Source organism: Mercenaria mercenaria, chromosome 8, assembly GCF_021730395.1.
Source record: "Mercenaria mercenaria strain notata chromosome 8, MADL_Memer_1, whole genome shotgun sequence".
Lineage (NCBI taxonomy): Eukaryota > Metazoa > Mollusca > Bivalvia > Venerida > Veneridae > Mercenaria > Mercenaria mercenaria.
In genome coordinates this window covers 3820635-3846214 of record NC_069368.1, presented here as the reverse complement: position 1 = coordinate 3846214, position 25580 = coordinate 3820635, and the positions used below count along the sequence as shown (strand labels likewise).

General features: G+C 32.7%; 1 protein-coding gene across 1 annotated transcript in view; it reads right to left on the bottom strand.

Moving 5' to 3' along the window:
- Positions 1–15944: 15944 nt before the first annotated feature.
- The window catches only part of LOC123565892 (HAUS augmin-like complex subunit 1), a 33073-nt gene continuing 23437 nt past the window's right edge, over positions 15945–25580 (bottom strand). The window contains exons 7-9 of the mRNA XM_045359661.2: positions 22584–22655; positions 21628–21675; positions 15945–19537 (exon numbers count right to left, since the gene is read on the bottom strand). Coding sequence (XP_045215596.2) covers positions 19487–19537; positions 21628–21675; positions 22584–22655 — 171 coding nt within the window. The 3' untranslated portion in view covers positions 15945–19486. The remainder of the gene's footprint in view (positions 19538–21627; positions 21676–22583; positions 22656–25580) is intronic.

Here is a 25580-nt window from a genome sequence, read left to right as displayed (position 1 = left end):
GTAGGGTAAAACATCCAAATGATCACAGAAAAAATTCCTCTATTTAGACGGAAATTCCTCATGAATTAAAGTAAATAGATTTTATGAAATTGCATATAGCAGCAAAATTTCATCTAGACTATCATTAAAAATGAGTTGTAAAATTCTACAAATTTTAAGTACCCTATGTATCTAAACCATCTTATGCAGACATCTCTGCGCAGGAGGTTGAAACATCAAACTGACCACAGAAACATTTCCTCTGTTAAGACGGAAATTCCTTATAAGATGATGTCAGACAACATACTGTCTTTAAAAATTATATTTTATTTATGTTTGCTTGATTATATTTTGACTTATTAATTGCGAAACTTTAAATTTGTGATGAAGAGAATACTGAATATACTTCTTATACGCATTAGAACGCCAGTCTCCCATAAGCTGAACGAGATCTGCTGGAATGTCAAGTCTGAAGGCTAGAGTTGCTAAAACTGTTTGGGCTCAAGTCCAATATCTCTGGTTACTGACCTTAATTTTGATAGGAATAAATTATAGAAAACAACTTTGCCTGACTTTAAATTAAAAAACGGAGACCCCTCCCAAGCTGGTACTTTATTAACCATTTGATTGAAAAAAAAAATAGAAAAAGTGGAAACTCCACAGGTCGCTCAACACGACAAAAACGAAAATGTTGCAGGCTCGGTTTGATTTAGCCTGTTCATGGACAGTAGTGGAAATGCATGAAAGCCTTAACTAGACACACCGAATCTTTTATGACAGTCAAAGAAGTCAATAATTCTTTTTCACCCGCTTGAATGGTTTTCGTCTACCTCATAAGAACAATTAGTTTACATCCAGATCTTTCCACATCTTAAATAAAAAGTTAGGTTTTGTATGAGTAGGAACACAGTTTGATGTTCTTGTCATAAGAAAGAATGCAAACAAGAATAAACAACAGTATACCAGATTATATGTACAAGAAAAATCCAACACCGTGTAAATATTTTCTAAAATATCTGGAGTCATGGGTTCAGCCCTTCTAATTATATGCAAATTAAACTTCGCTATGCCCTTTAAAGACAAATTAATCAAAACAGAATGAATTGAAATGATCAACACTGTATCCTAATAATAAGTGTATAGTTCTGACTCCATTGATAGAATTCTTAATACTATCTGTAAATTTAAATGATCAAATAAGAAACTGTACGTATAATTCTGCTGGTAAATAATTCAGACTGAAATAAGTACAGAACAATATAAATGTTTCCCACTGTATTATAAGGTTCCTTCTGGAACCCTCGGCATAGGCAATTTTGTTTGTAGCTTTTAAAACTTTCTTCAGAAAAGTCAGCTGAGATTCTGAAAATATACAACAATCATAAAATCGACAATCATAATAAAACTAAAAGAAAGATAAAATCACAGAAACTAAACTTTTCCTCTTCCATGATAAACAAAACAACATAATAGGTAAGGCAACGAGTTACTATTTTTTCTGATCCATGCATCTCTCAACCAATAAAACGAAAACAGTGACACTAGGTAAACTTAGCAAAAAACAATCAGTAAAAGATGTGTAGAGAATAATGAATATTTTTATGGATATATATAAGAATGACGTTTCGTGAATTTTACAATGTCCAAGAATGAACAGTATACACAAATGAATGATATTTTGGGCCTCAAATACCCCGGGTTAAATCCTAACAGTAAATATCACAGTTTTGAGCACGCTTTCATAGGACGGGCAAGAAAAGTATGTATAAGCACCACTGTGTATTTTTTTTAATATACCAAACTAATGTCTTTAATGTAAATGTGCCGTTTATCTTTTTTAAAGATATCTCTTGTTTTCAGTTGACTTAGAGTTTTGATTTCTGATCACGTATGGGAGTCATATAATGCTGTTTTCGATCTAGGAACTTTGAGATGTTCGTTTGTGTGACCGACCTTTAGGTTCTATTGTTAGAATATGAAACATTTGTGATCAATTTATTTATGTATTGCGGTATCATATTATCAAGTAATTTATAAGTTAGTAAACATATGTGATAGGTCACTCGTTTAGTGATTGACAGCCACCCCAAGTCCCTGAACATGTCCACCGAGGGTGCCATAATGTCAGCTTTAAGGAGTATCCTAGCAGCACGTTTTTGAAGTTAGACAATCTGTCAATGTTGTAGGCATATGTACCAACCCAAACAGTGTAGTCAATGTAAATATTCAATGTTTAATAAGCAAATGAGAATTCTGACTCATACATTAAAATCAATCGATAAAACATGAATTAAAAAAAGTATTAATTTAACAATAAAGTGGTATTGTGATGATTTTTCGTAATATTGCATGACGGTGATCGTACGCAATATATTTTTTTTCTGTTTAGAACAATATAGATATTACTCCAACTACAGAACATATCTTTTCATCAAATAAGTAAGTTTCTTTCGTTTATGAAAAATGACATTAGTTATTATCACAGTAGCTTGATCTTTGATGTGGTGGATTTTTTCAGGTGTGTATAACTTAAGTCGCAAAAGAACGGAAAAAAAGTTTCCGAACCAAAAACTTTTATTTCATTCTTGGTATTAATATAATTGCGAACATCAAGTGTATTCCATAATGGTGTAAATGAGTTGTTGTATGTTTCTGTACACTGAGTTGATGTATGTTTCTGTAAGTTTCTGTTACGCCGAATTGTTAGTGTGTAATTGTTAATATTTCCTAGTGAATACTTTGGAACATTGTGGGGGTAAGAATGAGGTTGGGTGCGCACGATAAACCGGTTTAAGCTCCCCAGTGGTGTTTTTGCAACTGACCGTTTCAAGGCGGTGCCCCACTGTGTTCCTTTGTTTTTTCGTTTTGTCCTCGTGTGTTGGCTTTGTGTGTGAGTATGTTTGTGTGTATGTCTGCGTGCTGTGGGTTTCGTTTTGGGTAGGCTGCGTTTTTGGTACGTGGCATTCCCTGTTTGATGTTTGTCTTTGTTTTTTGTCTTTTCTGTTAGAAAATGTTCTTCATGTATAGTGGAGGAATAACATGTTTGCTTTATAAACTGTAATCAGCTTTTGAATTGTACACCCATTTGAACGAGAAAATAAACATGGACAATACTTCAACAGGAAAGTTGCAAAATGTAACAGGCGTGATAGTAAACGTTATGAAAAATAATACTTTTTTTGCCAAGTCCGTGACTCAAGTTACCTCCCCTGAAGGTCCACCCACAGAGTCACACTAATTGGCTATATCGAGGTACTTGAGCTTTCTAGACATGATTGTGAACACAGTGATTTTTTAATGACGGAAAGAAAAATGTGTATCAAATTTCCCCTTACGCATAGTTTTGTGCAATGCATGCTATGTTACACCATGAGCATTTTGCAATACCAGAAGAAAGTTACCCACTGGCTTATTGGAATATAAAAAGGAAGTAACTACAGAAGATCCTAAGCATATACATTAACAGCTAAATTAAATATTCCACCAGCAGCTAATATTCGTGTTTATGCAATTGTATTGTATGAAGAAACAGTTGAAATAAATACTATTGGAAATGAACTTGTTATTGTTTAAATAAAATAAATATAAATTAAAATAAATATAAAGTATATAATGTCATCAAATTATATTGAATATAAAGTTAACCTTACAGATGGACAAAAAAAAAAATTAGCCCGAGCCTACAACAACAAAACTCCATATAATTTTAGATTAAAACATGAACAATTACATGGAAACTTCCCTTTACTATTAACAACAAGAGCTGTCGGAGGACAGCAACGCTCGACTATTCAACAGCCTTGTCAACTGAATGAATACAAAAGTTGAAAAAGGGGCATAATTTTGTAAAATGCAAAGTAGAGGTATTGAACCTCTGTACTGCATGTCATATCATGACAGTGAACAAGTGTGTGAAGTTTCAATCCTTTCCAATTTGTGGATACTGAGATACCAGCTTACATATAAAAACTTAACAAAAAACTGCTAAGTCAAAGGGGCATAATTTTGTAAAAATGCCAAGTAGAGTTATGGGACCTTCACAGTGCATGTTAGATCATGACAGTGAACAAGTGTGTGAAGTTTCAATCCATTCCAATTAGTAGATACTGAGATATCAGATTACATACAAAATTTAACCAAAAACTGCTAAGTCGAAAAAGGGGCATAATTTTGAAAAAAAAGAGAGTAGAGTTATGGGACTTGCTTAGTGCATGTCAGATCATGATAGTGAACAAGTATGTGAAGTTTCAATCCATTCCCATTAGTAAGTACTGAGATACCAGCTTACATACAAAACCTTAACCAAAAATTTCTAAGTCGAAAAAGGGGCATAATTTTGTAAAAAAGCAAAATAGAGTTATGGAACCTGTGCAATGTAGATCAGTTCATCACAGTGAATAAGTGTGTGAAGTTTCAATCCATTCCCACAAGTGGTTACTGAGTTACCAGCTTACATACAAAACCTTAACCAAAAATTTCTAAGTCGAAAAAGGGGCATAATTTTGTAAAAAAGCAAAATAGAGTTATGGAACCTGTGCAATGTAAGTCAGTTTGTCACAGTGAATAAGTGTGTGAAGTTTCAATCCATTCCCACAAGTGGTTACTGAGATACCAGCTTACATACAAAACCTTAACCAAAATCGGGACGCGGACGCGGACGCCGACGCCGACGCATGGGCGAGTGCAATAGCTCACTATTCTATGAATAGTCGAGCTAAAAACACAAATTAATCAAATTAAAAAAGCTGTTGCAAATAAGAAGGGATTAGAAATTACAATTTCAAAGAAACAAATGTCCAGTCAAGGTCAAAATGGTGGATTTTTAGGAGCTTTGGCTGGTTTGTTAGGAAAAACAATTCTTCCAATGGCAGCAAAAATAGCTCCAAAAATATTAGCCCCTCTAGGCATTGGTGCTTTGTCTGGGCTAGCCAGTACTGGTGTTAGTAAAATACTTGGAAATGGTATGATTTCAGTAGCTAATGATAAGAGAAATATATCACCATATCTTACACCTAATCAAAGAAAGCAACTAGTAGGATCTGGAGTGATTAAATTAACACAAAAACAAAAACAAGACGGTGGCTTTTTAGGTATGTTGGCTGCTAGTCTAGGAATACCTTTGATTACATCTTTGTTAAGTGGTAAGGGACATGGTCAGGGTATACAGATTGATTCACAGCGGAGACCTTACAGACGAATTCCTATAGTAAAAAAAAAATAAAATTTATAAACAAACCAATATCTAACTTTGAAATTGAACAATGGGTTAAAACAATTAAAAATTAAAAACTTTAGGGTGTATTTAGTAGAAATAATTTACCAAAATTAAAAGAAAAGGTTGAATGTGGAATTATAAATTTGGACGACTCTATTGGTCCTGGAACACATTGGGTTTGTTATATTGGTAAAATATACTTCGACCCATTTGGACTTCCTCCACCAAAAGAAGTAATTCAGTATATACCAAATGTAAAATACAACAATGTTCAATATCAAGACAAAACAAGTATGCTTTGTGGATATTATTGTTTATTTTTCATTAAAATGTTACAAGATAAAGTACCGTTGTATGATTTATTGTATAAAACACTAAAAATTCATAATCAAAGAGTAAATGAACAAACTATTATAAATTATTTTAATAAAAAAGGACATTTATTTAACTGGAATAATTAATATAATGGGAATATTCAATAATATAAATGAAAAAGTAAATAAAATAGAAAAACAAATAGAAAGGCAATTAATAAGAAAACCTCCATTGTTTTTAACATGTTATACTCAAGATACTGATGGTGGATTATTTCAATGGAAAACTGTAAATGCTAGTCCTGGTTTAGTTCAAAATGGTAATAATGTAAGAATTAATTTTAATTGCATCTTAATTATTCTTGTTGATGCAATTAAATTAGATAAAGGAGAAGCTAAATTACAATTAAAAAATAAAGAAAATGTAATTCTTCAAAGTTATCATGTAAAAAATAATAGAAAAAATGAATCTATTTCTATTAATTATGCAAATGAATTTAAAATGGATGATGCTTTTTATATTAATTCTTTAAACGTTATGAATATTCAGTTAACAATTTATGGTTCTATAATTTAATAAAAACTTTAATAAAAACTTTAATAAAAACTTTAATTAATTTAAGAATAAGCTAATGTATCAATACCATTATCAAGAATATATCTTTTATCGTCATAACATGATAAAGATGTTTTATTTATAACATAACTTGAAAGATTGTGTTTATCAGAACGAATAACTTTAAAGGTGTGATTACTTTGGGTTGAATTAAACAAAGTATCTTTATAATTTTTATGAACTATTGTTTTCTTAACAACAAGTTTTTTTAATTCCTTTTACATTTTTTAATGTTAACTTCGTTTCTAATAATAAGAATACATTTGACTTCTTAATCCAACAAATCAACATTACTACACCAGCAGCTTCATCTTTAAATTTTCCAATTACTTTTTTATTATTATCGAAATAAAATTTTGAGTTGTTATCGTAATCACTATTATCAAATAAATCTTTGTCCTTATAAAAGTCTTTATACGCATCTTTGGTTTTTATTTCATAACATAATGAATCAGTGTCAGTGAATAATAATTTACAATTACTCTCGTACTTTTCTTTAATGTAATTATAATGAAAATCATACATTTAAATATTTTGATAAATCTAGAATGCACATTCCAACATAACAAGGTCTGTTTAATAACAAACTTTCTTTTATTCATATGAATACCAAAAAGGTTAGAGTTAAACATCGTTGAACTAACAAATGAAGGTGTTGGCTATGTATTTTAATAAAATATTTTCATCATGAGTTAATTTAATATTAACCCTCTTGCGTAAATTCTCCATCGTCTTACCGAATACAGAATTGTTCATTAACTTAAAAAAGTCCTTTTCAAATGAATTTTTTGCTTTAGATCTTTTTTGAGTATTAAAATCAATATACTTTTTTAACCAAGGACTTTCGTCAAAAGTTAATATTTTATGTATTTTTGTTACTTTAACCCTAATTGGTGTATATAGTTCAAGATTTTTATTATATGAACTACATAATTTTGTTTTTTCATTAAAGTTGGAACCAACTTCTTTACATTACTTTTTCCTATTTCAAATTCTGTTTTAATATTTTTACTATAATCAGAAAGCCATTGATCTGGTATAATAATTTTTTCAGGAGCTAAAGGATAATCATTGTGGGTTTTATGTAATTCTTTTGGATATTCAAGATCACATTCAAACTAATAAGTTAGTTTTATCCTTTTGCAATTAATTTCTTAAATTGTTTTTCGGATATAAATTAAAGTTTCCAGAGGGCAAAGGTTGACACATAGCCCAACCGTAAAGATTATTGGCGTCAAGGTACATAATGTATTTGCTTTCTTCTTTTGAATTATAATCTTTCATATATTTATTGTTTGCTTTAATGTATCTGTTTGAAATATAACTTATTCCTCCTCTTAGTCCCTTTTCAATAAAAAGATACATATCAATATCAGTTATTAAATCTAACTTAATTCCAGTCATTTTTAACATTGCATCCCAAGCTAAACCAGGACTACTAAAATAATGACAAGGATCTAATTTGTAGTACTCCAAACATAGTTTTCTAAAATTTTCGAATACATCAGCTAAAAGTAATACGTCAGTTTTTAAATATAGATCATGATATTCTCGCATTGTTTTTATTTTAAATTTTTTCCAAATATTTTTAGCATGTTCATATTCGTTGTCAGATATATGTGTTTCATTTAAAATTGAATAAAACTCTTCTTTAGAAGGTAATTCTGTTTCTTTGAATTTTTTAAATGAATCCATGTAATCATATGGATAAACACCTTTTGTTTTTAATAATTCAACACTTTCACAATTAAATTCAGTTGATGTGTATTTAAATTCTGGAATATTTTTTACTAAGTTATCCAATGATTGAGACATAAATTGGAATGAATCAATAAAGACCAAGTCAGAAATCATAAATGCCATATATCTTTCCATATTGTTAGGAATAACATTAATTTCTTTTTTGAATTTTCCTATTTGTTGCATATAAAATGACCGTCTAACCTCTTAAATTATGAAAAATAACAGGAATTTTATGTGTTAGTTTAAAATTAATATTACATTTCTGAGTGAGCACTTCCTCTGAATTTTCCTGTTATATGACAATGATCACGGACAGGATTTCATTTTCGTTTATATTCTTTTTTCACAAATATGACAAAACTTTGTTTTTTAAATTCACTTTCATCTTTTTTAGACATTCTTAGTTCTTTGTTGAAATGTTCTTTAAATATTTCTTTACAATATTCCACTTCCTCAAGCATTTTTTTCAATAAACTTATAAACTGCATTAGGGCCTCTATAAATCTGGGTTGGTTTAGTATATTTATCGTCATAACAACAAACAACTTTATAGCCGTAACCACAATCTATATGATTTTGATATGGTTCAGTAAATGAAGATTCAGTTTGATGGTAAAGCAGTTAAAACTTTTTTAGTTATTGATTCAAAATCAGCATAAATTACAAAAGGTACTGCTAAACCTTTATGATAATTTTAAATTGTACTTTACTTCCCTCTTTTGGGCATTTTTACGCCTTGGATAACCATTAATAGCTAAACAATTTGGTATGGTGTTCATTTAATATTCTTTCTTGTGAAAAATGTTGCAGACAGCTTTTACAAAAATGTTTTTTATTTGCATGTTTTGTTTTGTTAAACATTAATCTATTAAAGTCTTTTATCCAAACATAATGTTGGACTACAGTTCTTGAGGGTTTACAGTCATCATCAGTTATTTTATCATTTATTTTATCATTAGTAATTAACAACATGTCACAGTGTTCTTCGTATTGATATTTTGATATGTACAATGGATAAATACTATTTTCTTCATAACCAAAATATATTAAATGATATTTCATTTAAAACTTCTATTTTATGGTATTTGATTTAATGTAAACAGGAAATTTAATTTCCAGTATAATCAAGATCGTTTATATGTTTTTATATATTTTGAAAATCTATGAGGGTCTTTTTCAACAGGAAATTTATAAGCTAAATGACACCATCTAAAACATTCATTATCATCATTCTTATATTTATTAATCCTTTCATTGAAATTTTGTAATGGTTTTGGTAATTCTAAATAACTTGAAGCAGCCATGGACTATACTTATATCTATTTATATAATGAGCATCAACTGACTCTATTCTCCAGCCACTTTCCTTCAGAAAATCCATTACCAATTCTATTTATTATTTCATCAAAAGCTTGATGTAAAGTTTTTTTTATTTCGTTTGTGTTAATAATTTCTAAAGCTTTGATTGAAAATAAGCTGATTTTATATTTGTATCAGTTTTTATCCATTTTCGCAAAAGTGTATTTTTTAAAACAACGTTATTTTTATACCTTTTAAAGTTTTAAGTTCAGATTTAAGTATTTCATAAGAGTCGTTTATAGTTAAATATAATTGATTCTTTGGATCTTGTCTATATGTAATTTTAATTTCAAATTTCTTATAATATTGTTTTGTAGATCTCTCAATTTCCATCTATATATTATATTTAGAAAAAAAAAATCACTAAGGAAAAAAGGATTAAAAAAATAAAAAATAAATAAAGTTTAAAATGAATTAAAATATTTAAATTTATATCTTTTTTCCGCTGGTTTTTGATATTCACACTTTTAACTTGGTTTTTTCCTTTGCAGCACATTGTTATTAACCCTGAAATTAATATTAAGGTCTTTGGATGCTGCATAAGCTTTATATATGTTTTTCCTTCATTAGTTGTCACAATCGGTTGCAATAAACTTTTTTAGGTTGTTTCGAATATTTATTTGGTCTGGGACATTCACATAATCTTTCAGCATTTTCTTCTTCAGTTAATAGACAACCACAGTCCCATTCAAATAAAGTTCTTTTACGAAGATAAGGATCTATAACATTTTGTAATTTATCAATGACGTGGTTTTTATATTCATCGCTAACTATTTGATCAAGTTTTGATTTAATAACATTTCTTCTTTTAAGAACTTTCTTATATGAATTTTCATCTGGATTCATTATTTCTCCTAAAGTGCTAGATAATTTTGGCATAATCATTCTATCTACCTTTCTATTAACCATCTATATATAATATACTTATAGAAAAAAATTCTTAAAAAACACACGTAAAATTTAATACAGCTCTTCTTCTTTTTTTACTTTTTATATCCGTTAAGTTTAAATTCCTTCATATGCATTTCAAGAGGTGTTGAATAATTTTTTTTCTTCTGCATTTCTAATAGTATTGTAAAAATATCCTGAAGAACTTTTTTCTCTTCTTCTTTATTTACTTTTCCAATCCGTGCTTTTGTTATAAGTTGTTTTATTTTGTGGTGATGTGATTTTAAAAAATTTTTCTTGTCGTCAAGTTTTAGTCTGTTAGTAAATATGGTAATTACTGATGGAACAGCGCCAGCAACTGCTACAAATATAGGAATAGCTGGAACAAGTGCTAATGCAGCTGAGCAACCAAAAACACCTGCTGTAATATATAACCCGGTACTTACTCTCCACAAATTTATAACTTTTTCTGTAAGCAGCAGCTAGTTTAGTTAAGTGAATAATTAATTGATCTATTTGTTTCTATTCCATTATATTAGAAATAAGATTTTTTTACTCATTTATATAATTAACTTTTTATTTCTAAATTAAATTTGTTCAAGATCGCTAAATGGTACCCAACTATTAAATTTTTCACTATAACCTTCCATTTTACTAAAGCTTGTTTTTTTCTTATAGTCTCGTCTAATAACTTTTTCTATTCTAAAAACTTCTTGTGTAGTAGGTAAAAGTTCTTGTTCATAAAATGAACCTTGAATTATTTCATCATTTAAATCTTTAACAGTGTATGTTCTGGGATTTGTATTATTAATTTATAAATTATAAATATTTCCTCTGTCCAATTTGGTGTATATCCCTTTTCAAATGTCTTTTAAGTTTACTTAAGCGAACTCGATCACCAATTTTAAATTTGCTTTACTCTTTGGTATCTTTAAATCACCATATAAATTAAAGTAAAACAGTACCTTTATTTTAAGTTTTTACTAGCTTCGGTTGGTGTCATTTTTATACTAGAATGTTTTGTTTTGTTATATTTATCAACCATATCCTGCAAATTATCTAAATAAGTATAAGTATTATTTGCTGTAAAATATTTTCCACATTATTCTTTTTAAACTTCTATTAATTCTTTCTATTACTACAGCCTTTCCTTCATTAAATGTATGGTACATATTAATCTTATTTTTATTCAAAAATGATTCAAACTTTTTATTATAAAATTCTTTTCCTTCATCTACCATAAATTTTGTGGAATCCTTGCAGTCTTCGGGGACTTTTGTCCCTGAATTCTATCTTTTAAAATTATTTTTTCAAATGCTTCAGTAAACAGATTCTCCAGTTTTATTCTTTAATGGAAATAACCCAAGCATATTTACTAAATAATCAATAACGGTTTAACAAGTATTTTACTCCTTTAAATTTTATTTTGAAAAAGTTTGCATGTCAACTAAATCAGCTGACCAAGTATCATCATATCATTAACTATCACTCTTCGTTTCCTAAATTTTCTTTTAATTGGTTTGTGTAATTCTTCTGCTAATTCATCGCTCCAATTTATTTCGGGGGTATACTCTACCCCCTTTTCCCGTTTTTTGACTTTTGTTTTTGTCCCAACCCAAGTGTGTATTTCGTTTTAATTATAGGTTTCACAACTAAATGTTTTGCAATCTTTTCTCCAAATGTTTTTGATTTAGTTTTATTTAAATTGGAAAGCATTTGTTTATCACATTCACTTTTACTTAGTCTTGAGTCATAGCAAAAATCATGGTCCATACATACTGCATCCAGTTCATTGACAGGGGGTCCATTATCTAGGGGATTTCCTGGCCCACAATAATTATATCCTGGAAGTGTTAAACCTTTCTTAGGTAATAAAGGTAACATTGCTTTGTGAATATCTAAATTACCCCCTGTACTTTTAACAAACTTTGATTTCATTTTCCCACAAGATGAACAAGTAGCCCTTATCATTTTTCTCCCGTTTTTTGTTGTAACATAATGAGGATTTATATTATCAGTAAATCTTCTTTCTTTCAAACAATATATTTTATTTTGTAAACTCATCTATATCAAATGTATTTAAAATTATTTAAAGACTAATAATGTAGTTATTAATTCAAAATAAGATCAAATAAGTTACATTTTATCAATAAAAATAATCTGCCAAAGTTTTGCCAAAAGTTTGCCAAGTTGGCAGACACTGTCACATTGCTGCCACTTGGCAAAAAAATGGCAGGCTTTTGATTGGTTGAATTTGTGTTTGTCAACGTTCTGCCAAAAGTTTGTCAAGTTGGCAGCGACTGCCACATTGCTGCCACTTGGCAGGATTTTGGCAAATATTTGGTGGAAGTGTTTAATCATATTTTACTATAGGTTTTAACAATAATTTGTTAAAATTTGTTTTAAATTTGTTGAAATTGGTCAGCATTGGTCGGTTTAGGTCAAGGGTTAAATGTTAAATTAGATTAAACTGCGCTCGCACCATCCTTTCTTATACTACTGCTATGGATGTGGGTCTTGCGCGCGACACGTCGTTTTACTGTGGTACACATTCATGCCAAGTTATTTGAAAATCCATCCATGAATGACAAAGATATGGACCGGACACGAATGCACTATCATGAAAAATGACCTTTAACGTCTAAGTGTGACCTTGACCTTTGAGCTACGGACCTGGGTCTTGCGCGCGACACGTCGTCTTACTGTGGTACACACTCATGCCAAGTTATTTGAAAATCCATCCATCGATGACAAAGATATGGACCGGACACGAAAATTGCGGACAGACTGAGAGACCGACAGACGATTCAAAAACTATATGCCTCCCTTCGGGGGCATAAAAAGCCAAAGATCACAATAACAAAGTGGGAGATAACAATGGTACAGCCAAAGATCAAAGTGACAAAGCTTTTGATCACAATGACAAAATTGGGGATCAAAATGGTACAGCCAAAGATCACAGTGACAAAGCTTTTGATCACAATGACAAAATTGGGGATCAAAATGGTACAGCCAAAGATCACAGTGACAAAGCCTTTGATCACAATGACAAAGCATGAGATAATAATGACAAAGCCATACATCACAATGACAAAGTCTGAGATCACAATGGCAAGGCCAGTGATCAAAATGACAAAGCCAGAAATCACAACGACAAAGTCAGGGATCACAATGGTACAGCCAGAGATCAAAATGACAAAGCCTTAGATCACAATGGCAAAGCCAGAGATCAGAATGGTAAAACGAAATCACGATGATATAGTCTAAGATCACAATGACAAAGCATGAGATAACAATGACAAAGTCTGAGATCACAATGACAAAGAATGAGATAAGAATGACAAAGCCAGAAATCACAATGACAAAGTCTGAGATCATAATGACAAAGAATGAGATAACAATGACACAGCCAGAAATCACAATGACAAAGTCTGAGATCATAATGACAAAGCCTGAGAACACGATGACAAAACATGAGGTCATAATGACAAAGTGGGGGATCACAATGGTAAATCCCGATATCACAATGACAAAGCCAGAGTTCACAATGACAAAGCCAAAGATCACAATGACAAAGCCCGAGATCACAATACCAAAGCCAGATATCACAATTATATAGCCTGAAATTACAATGACAAAGCCAGGGATCACAATGGCAAAGCATGAGATCACAACGGTAATGCCCAATGTTACAATGACAAAGCCTGAGATGATAATGAAAAAGCCTTTGATCACAATGGTAAGGCCCGAGATCACAATGGCAAAGCCAGAGATCACGATGACAAAACCTGAGGTCACAATGGCAAAGCCTGCGGTCACAATGTCAAAGCCTTAAATCACAATGAGAAAGCCCGAGATAACAATGACAAAGCCAGATATCACAAAGACAAAGCCTGATATCACATCAGTAAAGCCCAAGATGACAATGACAAAGCCTGATATCACAATGGCAAAGCCTGATATCACAATGGCAAAGCCTGAAATCAGAATGACAAAGCCCGAGATCACAATGGTAAAGACCAAAATCTAAATGGCAAAGCCTGAGATCACTATGGTAAATTGCTAATTTTTTTTGCCATCCTTATCTCGCATAATACATTCATATCATGGCGAAATGCAAAATTACTACTGAGAAGCACGAAAGTGTTTTGCAATTTGCCATTATGATCTCATGCTTCTTGCATTATTTGCCTAGAGATAGCACCACCACAATATACCAGACCAGTTACAGCTAAATTCTTAATGGTACAAACAAGCATGAATATTTCACTACAAGGCTGCTAACACAAATATGATTAGTTTCGATGCTGCTTTATGTGACAAGTCACCAGGGATGTGTGGTTACTTATCCCTATATGTATGCAGTGAAAACATGTTTGACATTGTCTCTTAGTCTCCTGTCGTCATTCTCAGTCTCTCCCACCTCCCCCCAACCCCAACCCGCATGCACTACCCATAATTATTTAATAGAAACTTTTGAAAATATTCTTACACAAAAAGACTTGCACTATTTCAAAATAATTCCATAAACATTTTCCTTGCAAAACCGTCTACCAAATTTGTTCAAGCAAGCAACGTAACTAATGTGAACATTCTAGGGTTATCATGGCCCTCTAGTTTTTGAGTACCAAACTCCAAAGTATTTATCTAATTCAAATAACAGAGAACAGGAAAATTACAACGCTAATTCCATTTTCATTCTTAGTATATATAATCAACATAAAACACCCTTACCTCAGAGGTCACATTTTGAGGTCAAAGGTCAACAGATTTTACTGAGAGTTTCAAGTTCAAATTGTTATGTACTTTTTCTCTATCTCAGTTATTATTAATTAGATTTAATTCCAACTTGAAATAGTTGTTCCACATTATTAGCTCCATGATATTACACATGATGCATTGTCCTTTGAGAAAATTTCCATTAAATTATGTCCCTTTTATAAAACAATTTGAACTTTAAACTCTTAGTAAAATCTGTTGACCTTTGACCTCAAATGGGTTTTGTTTGTTTTGGATTTAATGCTGTTTTCCAACAGTATTTCATTCATGTAGCGGCGGGCAGTTAACCTAACCAATGTTCCTGGATTCTGTACCAGTACAAACCTGTTCTCCGCAAGTAACTGCCAACTTCCCCACATGAATATCAGAGGTGGAGGACTAATGATTTCAGATATAATGTCGTTTATCAAATAGTCACGGAGGATCAAACTCACGACCCCACGATCTGTAGACCGACGCTCTACCTACTGAGCTAAGCGGGCGGGACGACCTCAAATGTGACCTCTGAGATAAGGGTAAGGGTGTTTATGTCAATGATGTGAATTAGATAAATACTTTGGAGTTTGGTACACAAGAACGAGAGGGCCATGATGACCCTAGAGTTATCACATTAGTTAAACTGCTTGCTTGAACAGTTTGGGTAGATGGTTATGCAAGGAAAATGTTTAAGGAATTATTTTGAAAAAGTGCCAGTAGTGTTTTTTTGGGCAAGAATATTTTTTGGCGGGTAAAAATATTTTTTTTAAGTTTCTATTAAATAAATATTGGTAGTGTGTGTGTGGTTGGTATTGGGGGTAGGGGTGGGGGTGGGGAGATGGGATAAGACACTGGGAATGATGACTGGAGACTAAGAGACATTATCAAACATGTTTTCACTACAGATGGTCAGACAGTCGGAACTATGATCCCCCGAACTCTCCGGGACCAGCAAAATTTGTTCTGAGTTAACAGTAGTTGGAGCCATCAGGTTTTGGGTCATTACACCAAAATGTGTACCAGGTTTCTCAACTACTGGCATATGTATACAATGTGAACTGAAGCCAATGGTATATGTGTTTCAAGTAAAAAATTTATTCAACAATAACAACAAATTCATTTCATACAAAGTGTGTTTGTATACAACATGCATGCAATAATCAATATACAAAAATGTATTTTAGCACATAACTTATTAAGAATCGACTTTAACTTCGCATAATTTTACTCATTGGTCTGATAAGTTTAAAGCAAATCCATCAAGTAACAAGAGCTCGTAGAACACGAAATGCACCCCTTGATGCATACAGTGACCGCACAAGGAACAGAAATTATTTGGTCACTGTGCACTGGACGTTTGACGTACTGACCTCGAATCAGTAATTATGGGTCATAAGAGACCTCTGTATCAAATGTGATCTTAGACTAAAGCATTCTCTAGTTATTTAGCAAAAAGGTTCTACTGTTCCGGGTCAAAATGTGACCTTCACTTACTGACCTCAAAATCAAAAGGGGTCATCTGCTGGTCATGATCAACCTCCCTATCAAGTTTCGTGATCCCAGGCCCAAGCGTTCTCAAGTTAGCGTCCTGAAACGGTTTAACTGTTTGTTTGTTTTGGGTTTAACACCGTTTTTCAACAGTATTTCTGTTATGTAACGACCGGCAGTTAACCTAACCAGTGTTCCTGGATTTCTGTACCAGTACAAACTTCTTCTCCACAAGAAACTGCCACTTCCCCACATGAATCAGAAGTGGAGGATGAATTATTTAAGACAGTGTCTCATCAAATCATCACAGAGAACATCAGCTTCGCCCAGGGCCCGCTATCTGTAGATCTGTGCTCTCCCTATTGAGCTAAGCTGGCGGGCAGGCTTCAGTTTAACTGTTCCAGGTCACTGTGACCTTGACCTTTGACCTACTGATCTTAAAATCTATAGGTGTCATCTCCTTGTCATGATCAACCTCCCTATCAACTTTCATGATCCTAGGCCCAAGCGTTCTCGAGTTATCATCTGGAAACCAATTGGTCTATGGACCGACTGACCGGCCAACATCTGCAAAACAATATACCCCTACTTCTTCAAAGGGGCGCATAATGAAAGAGATAAAATGTATCAAAACTTTAATCAAGATGTTGATGCGTAACAGATACTGATGCCAGGTTGAGTAGGAACACATAGTAATGCATTTAATTACACATGGTTAATGCACTAGCTTACACACAGTAATGCATTAAATTACACATGAGTAATACACTAGCTTACACACAGTAATGCATTAAATTACAAACGCATTAAAGTACACATGGGTAATGTACTAGATTAAGCACAGTAATGCATTAAATTACACATGGGTAATACACTAGCTTACACACAGTAATACATTAAATTACACATGGGTAATGCACAAGCTTACACACAGTAATGCATTAAATTACACATGGGCACATGGGTAATGCACTAGCTTAAACCTAGTAATGCATTAAATTACACATGGGTAATACACTATCTTACACACAGTGATGCATTAAATTACAAATGCATTAAATTACACATGGGTAATGCACTAGATTAAGCACAGTAATGCATTAAATTACACATGAGAGTAATTCACTAGCTTACACACAGTAATGCATTAAATTACACATGGGTAATGCACTAGATTAAGCACAGTAATGCATTAAATTACACATGGGTAATGCACTAGCGTACACACAGTAAGGCATTAAATTACACATGGGTAATGCACTAGATTAAGCATGGTAATGCATTAAACTACACATGGGTAATTCACTAGCTTACACACAGTAATGCATTAAATTATACATGGGTAATGCACTAGCTTACACACAGTAATGCATTAAATTACACATGGGTAATGCACTAGATTAAGCACAGTAATGCATTAAATTACACATGGGTAATGCACTAGCTTACACACAGTAATGCATTAAATTACACATGGGTAATGCACTAGCTTACACACAGTAATGCATTAAATTACACATGGGTAAAGCACTAGCTTACACACGGTAATGCATTAAATTACACATGGGCAACGCACTAGATTAAGCACAGTAATGCATTAAATTACACATTGGTAATGCACTAGCTTACACACAGTAATGCTTTAAATTACACATGGGTAATGCACTAGATTAAGCACAGTAATGCATTAAATTACACATGGGTAATGCACTAGTTTAAGCAAAGTAATGCATTAAATTACACATGGGTAATGCACTAGATTAATACAGTAATGCATTAAATTACACATGGGTAATGCACAATCTTACAAACAGTAATGCATTAAATTACACATGGGTAATGCACTAGCTTACACACAGTAATACATGAAACTTCACATTCAAAAAAAAATTCTAAGTCCAAAAAAAGAACTCCTTACCAGGTAAAGGTACGTCAAAATACAGCTAAAAATTGGAGTTACCATCCAAGTTGTACCACAGAAAAGTGGTCTCAGTTTTTCCCTACATTCAATAATAAAGTAAGTTACAAAGTAAGCTATTTATAGTAACAAGGAAGGGAAGTAAATCAAAATAAATTATTGTAAGTGAACAAAAAAAAGGATCTGCCAAACAAAAGCATTGCAATCCAGAGCAATATACATAAAGCAGTCATTTTTATATGACCTTAGACCCCTAAGTGTGACCTTGACCTTGAAGCGTCGTCCGCTCTGTACATCGCCTCAGTGTGGTGAACATTTGTGCCAAGTTTCTCTGAAATCCTTCAAGCAGTACAAGAGTTACAGAGCAGACACATTAAAGTCATATATGACCTTTGACCCCTAAATGTGACCTTGACCTTGAAGCTATCATCCGGAACATTCGCTCTGCACGTCATCTCAGTGTGGTGAACATTTGTGCCAAGTTTCTTTGAAATCCTTCAAAGGGTTCAAGAGTTACAGAGCTGACACGAAATTGCTAACTGACGGACGGACAGACAGACACTGGGACCATAACATAACACATCTCTTCAGGCGTATAAAAATCACTAAAAAGTAATAACGCTTTGTTACGAAAATACCCTCATAAACATCTAATCTCCAGAGCTCTGATAAACCATGAGAATTTATAAATCCACAATATAAATATATATTAATGCAAAGCTAAAGTGCTTCATTTTAAAAACTGCTGATTTCTACTGTGCTACCTATGTTTCAAGAGCATTTCTACATACAGTTCTTTCCATAGATCAATATTGATAAATTTTACTTGAACAAATATTTTTACTTCTTAATGCAAGAACTGCCAAACAATTTGACATTCTTGGTATATCTGGTGGCATGTTATAACTAACCTTATAAACATGTGAAATGGTTTACAGTTAAGTCAGTTTTTCAACATTTACAAGTATTCTGCTTTGTGGCATTTTACAAACACACATGTTGTTTGTTTGTGCTTAATTCATTTGGAAAAAAAACTCAACTGATTAAAATGCATAATCAGCATGCATGGGTCCAATTTTTTATGCTTTGTTATGAAAATACCCTCATAAACATCTAATCTCCAGAGCTCTGATAAACCATGAGAATTTATAAATCTACAATATTTTCCTTCAATGTTTAGAGCAGTTTTGTGACGAGACGTGTCATAAAGATCACACTAACATCACATCAATTTTCTTTGTAAGTTCCTCTTCAAGATGGGCCTGAAATAATTAAAAAAAAAAAACAAAAAAAACTAGAAGTTGCTTTTGTAGAAAAGCGCATGTCTCACTGTATGCATAGTCGTAATAGGCAAGAAGTCAATAGGGGACAGGAGCGTAAGTCACAGAGACACTGATGGTTGGCTGCAATAGGGATCATCTACTTAGCATGTTCAATCAGCCCACTAACTTCAACATTCTGGGCCTAGAGGTTTTCAAGTTATGAACTGGAAACATAACTGTGACCTTGGCCTTTGATGGAGTGACCCCAATAACAATAGGGCCGTCTACTCTATAAGCCCTGCCATCCTATGAAATTTAAAGGTTCTAGTTCAAATGGTTCTTCAGTTATTGATCAGAAATGAAATGTGACGGATGGACAGACAGGGCCAAAACAATATAATGAAATTGACAAATTAAATTACTCCCTTTTAATTCATTCATTATGTGATTGCAACTCTTCTAATGATAAGAACTCTTACAAAATAGAGGTGTAACATTAAATCCAAATAATAATGGACTGTGACTAAGGGCAAGAAATGATTTAATGGTTAAGGTTTTAGCCACTCAACCCGTGGATTGTGGGTTCGAGCCAAATTTCTTGATCACACCTTCTCATATTAGTACTGGTTTTCAAGGAAGCTGACCCAAGATTGGTTAAATGAGATTGTAGCTTTCATCATAATTGAGCTAAAATAAATTAGTTAAAATCAATGGATAATGATACAGTCCAGACAGTGTACACTGATGGTGAAAGTAAGGTGCAAGAACTATCACTAACAGTTCTATCAACTGTCATTACATTTTAAGCATATATGTATAGCTTTGTTCAAATATACAGACTTTTTCATCAATTTCCCCCATTTTGTTACTATTTTAAGTGTCTTTTTATTGTTGTCATAGTAATTTGATACAGCCGGCAAAAAAAAATTCCTGATGGAATCCATTGCCACAAGGGTAAGAAAGAAGAGGCCAGTCTCCCTTTTAATGCTGAGTGCCAAGTAAGGGAAGTACTGGTACCATTTTTCATGTCTTTGGTTTGACGTGGCCGGGGATCGAACACACAACCTCCAGGGCTCCAGATAATTTTTTTGGCCAATGAGTATTTACTCAACATATTTTTTGTGAGTGAGTAAAATGGTAAAATCTGAAATTGACTAGAAGTAATTTTACTCCTGAAAATTTATAAATGTGAAAAAACCAGAAATCAGTTTTATAATATATTTATTGGGTGTAACACCCATGCATTTGTTTGCAGTTCAGTTTCAATTCATCATTTAAGATATTCATTATACCTTCAGCTATGTTTTGGGGATCAGTTTTGTTTGTCCACTTATACATTCTTAGAAAGAGACATTTTTTGTTTATTCCACACCGGAGGTTGATATTTTAAATTGACACCACTTTAAAATAAACTACCGTACCATCATTATTAATTCCCAACTATTTGATATACATTGAGTGTAAAAAATAGTTTAACCTAGGTTTATAGAGTACCATTCAATGCGTGTGTACATTCAATGTGGGAGAATTAATGCCAACTGTGCTCTGTTACATAAAGCATCCGGACGATTCAGATTTTGTTTATGCCAATAAAAAGTCATTGCGTGCATTTCTGTTATTTCATATACATTTTTATATGCTTTAAAATTATCAGACATGCATATATGCATTATTTCAAAGCGTAATTTATGCCAATACGCATCTTATCTGGAGCCCTGGACCTCCCGCACTCGAAGCAGACACTCTACCACTAGGCTATCCAGGCGGTGAATGTTTTTAGTTGGAGATACCACCAACAACTGCAATAATATCAGAATAATATGCTGCATTATCAACAAAATCTAAAGTATTTATCGATAGTATTGTAGTAATCCTTTCTAAATCATCAATAATACCCTGTACATGTATATCTGCAATATTGATAGATTCATAGTATTCTTTTCCATAAAAGTGACAGTCTTGCGACTGAAATTCCACCTATTGCAGTACAGCCTTTGATTTTTGACAGTTGATATCTATTCGTGAAACAAAAGCCATACTTTTTACCAAACATTTAAAAGTAAAAACTGAAAGTCAATGAAACTACTCACTACTTTATCTTTTATTTCATCCAATCTCATATGTGCTTGAATAGCATCCTGAAAAGATAGCAAACAATCTCATACATGCTTGAACATAGAAAACAATCTCTTACGGCTTGAAGAGCATCCTGTAAACATAACAAAAAAATCTGAATTTGTGCTTAAATTGCATCCTGAAAACATAACACAAATAATCTCATGAAGGCTTGAACAGCATCCTGAAGACAATATTAGTAAACAATCTCAATATGTGCTTGAATATAGCAAAGAATCGCTTATGTGCCTGAATAGTATCCTGAAAACATAGCAAAGAAACTGAATAAGTGCTTGGATTGCATCATGAATATGTAACAAATTATTCAAATTATTAACCCTTAGCCTGGTGGCAGCAAATGATTCTGCCTTTGTGACCAGTGCAGACGAAGAGCAGCCTTCACATCTGTGCAGTGTGACCATGGTCTGCACTGTTTGCTATTTTGGTAAGCACACATTTTAATAGTTAATGGTACTGACTTTAAGACATTTTTTAATCATTGAATGTATCAGATGTTTTAATATTTCATTTAATTCTATTAGAAAGATAGTGATGTTGCCATTGTAATACAGTTACTCACCTGTTGCCATAAGTTCATAAAATGATTTTTATTTCTGTATGTCGAATCCAGGCTTTATTCTAAGTTTTCCATATAAATGACATGACACTATTACTTCTGGTTTATCAAACATGCAGAATTATCTTAACCTTTAGTCTGCTGCTGCCTTTGCAACCAGTGCAGACCAAAATCATCTTTCACATCTGTGTAGGCTGATCATGGTCTGCACTGTTTGCTACTCAGTCAGTAAATTTTCAGTGAACGCCCCTTCGAATAATAAATGGTACTGCTCAAATTGAATGATGGGCCAGTCCATTTTAGAAATTTAGCAGGCTAAAGGTTAAACTCAGTATACCACAAAGTAAAACTTACTGGAGGTAAACCATTGTAGCTGTCCAGTTTCTTCTTCATAGGAACAATTTCTTGCTTTAATTTTTCAAAATCCTGAAAGACATTTGTTGTTTTATTTTAAGAAGCACCAATTTTTTAACTTGAATTTTGTAATAGCAGTCACTTACTGGCTAGGAACCAGTTTCTGGAAAGTATTCAATGTTTTTTATCTGTCAGTATCTTAAACATTAGCTGACACTGATGAAACTTACCTTACCAAAACTTCAGCTCTTGCTACATCCGAAAATCAGCTAATATCACCCTGTAACTGGATGATATGGCTGAAACGATAGCTCAAAAAACCCCAAAATACAATCATAATTTACTTTGTCCAGAAACTGTTTCTGTCTGGATACTGATTCCCACCCAGTAATATACATAACATTCAAATATCTCTACAGTCAAGTGTGAAAAGACCATCAGAGGCTTATACGTTTAAGTACATTATGGCTACGAAAAGAATATTAGTACATTATGGCTACGAAAAGGATATAAACCAGAGACGAGACACTAATCATTGCACTTAAAATCTTTTTTTTTTCCAAACTTACACTCATGATACCAAATGATATGTTAATCAAAGTGGCAAGCCTCTTACTGGTAGAATAAAACTAAACAAGGAGGGTAAATGATCAAAACAAAAAACATATTAAATAGTTTTTTACTAAACAATCTGTGGCTTTCGGAAGAAGAAATATCACTAAAGAATATCGAAATTTGATTAATTTGAACTTACTGACAAAAAAACATCAGTATATAACATACTGACAAACAAAACAAACAAGAGCTATCTGTAAGACAGCCAATGCTTGACTATTCAAATTATTGTCCAAGAAGCAGGAATATTACTAAGTGTTATAGTATCTATAGAGTTTCAATTCAGTATGTGCATTATTTTCTGTAGATAGTAACTTCCATGCAAAACTTTAACCAGAAGTTGGGAAATAATTTTGCAAAATAAATGTCAGAGTTATGGGACTTGATGCTGTCACCTAGTTTTATAAACCTGAAGAAACATGTGAAGTTTAAATTCAATATTTAGTGAAGTTTCAATCCATTCCCACACGTGGTTACTGAGTTACCAGCTTACATACAAAACCTAAAGACTATTCAACAGCCTTGTCAATTGAATGAATACAAAAGTTGAAAAAGGGGCATAATTTTGTAAAATGCAAAGTAGAGGTATTGAACCTCTGTACTGCATGTCATATCATGACAGTGAACAAGTGTGTGAAGTTTCAATCCTTTCCAATTTGTGGATACTGAGATACCAGCTTACATACAAAAACTTAACAAAAAACTGCTAAGTCAAAGGGGCATAATTTTGTAAAAATGCCAAGTAGAGTTATGGGACCTTCACAGTGCATGTTAGATCATGACAGTGAACAAGTGTGTGAAGTTTCAATCCATTCCAATTAGTGGATACTGATATATCAGATTACATACAAAAATTTAACCAAAAACTGCTAAGTCGAAAAAGGGGCATAATTTTGAAAAAACAAAGAGAGTAGAGTTATGGGACTTGCTTAGTGCAAGTCAGATCATGATAGTGAACAAGTATGTGAAGTTTCAATCCATTCCCATTAGTAAGTACTGAGATACAAGCTTACATACAAAACCTTAACCAAAAATTTCTAAGTCGAAAAGGGGCATAATTTTGTAAAAAAGCAAAATAGAGTTATGGAACCTGTGCAATGTAGATCAGTTCATCACAGTGAATAAGTGTGTGAAGTTTCAATCCATTCCCACAAGTGGTTACTGAGTTACCAGCTTACATACAAAACCTTAACCAAAAATTTCTAAGTCGAAAAAGGGGCATAATTTTGTAAAAAAGCAAAATAGAGTTATGGAACCTGTGCAATGTAAGTCAGTTTGTCACAGTGAATAAGTGTGTGAAGTTTCAATCCATTCCCACAAGTGGTTACTGAGATACCAGCTTACAAAACCTTAACCAAAATCGGGACGCGGACGCCGACGCCGACGCATGGGCGAGTGCAATAGCTCACTATTCTATGAATAGTCGAGCTAAAAACGGTTTTGTAAGTCCAAAAGGGAGATCATACATGTGGCCTCTAGAGCGTTAACAAGCTTTTCCTTTGATTTGTGTGGGTGACCTAATTTTTGACCCCACATGAATAAGTTTCGAACTTGGCCTAGGAGTCATCACGACAAACATTCTGACCAAGTTTCATGAAGATAGGATCATAAATGTGGCCTAAAAGTGTTAAAGACCTGCTCTAGTCCTACCTTTTAACCTTAAATTGACACTGAAAAAGCATGAAAGTCCTGACTATGAACAGTGACACCTGCCAAAATACCTCAGTTTTAATACAATTCTCAGTAAACTACCTGTGGTTTTTAACCTGGCCTAGGTATCAAGATAAACAATCTGACCAAGTTTATGAAGACAGGGTCATAAATGTAGCCTCTAGGTTGTTAAGCTTTTCCTTTGACCTGAGCTGGTAAACTAGTTTTTGACCCTACATGACCCAGTTTTGAACCTGGTCTAGAGATAATCAAGGTAAACATTCTGTGCAAGTTTGTTTCAAATAAAAGTACAAATGAAACCTCTATATAGCTGATAGGGCCAAAATAGAAAATAGGCCCCCTTTTGGGGCAGTAACTATAGAATCCAGGATGGTATCTAGCCGGTTTTCTAAAGGAACAGAGATCTTACTGTGAATTAAGTTGTGTGTAAGTGTGGTTAAAATCGAATGTAAATTGTCACTTCTATCATGTTCATAAATTAACAAATTTTGGCTCTTTCAGAGTTCAATCAAGGGCCATAACTCTGGAAGCTATGACTGGATCTGACGGATTCATCATGGAATCCAAGATGATTAATAGTTGATTAAGATATTTTGCAAGTTTGTTATCAAATCAAACCATATATGAAGTCTCTATATGGCTGCAAAAACCGAAATAACAAATTTTTGCCCTTTAAGTGGCCATATACTTAAAGACATCATATAATTATGT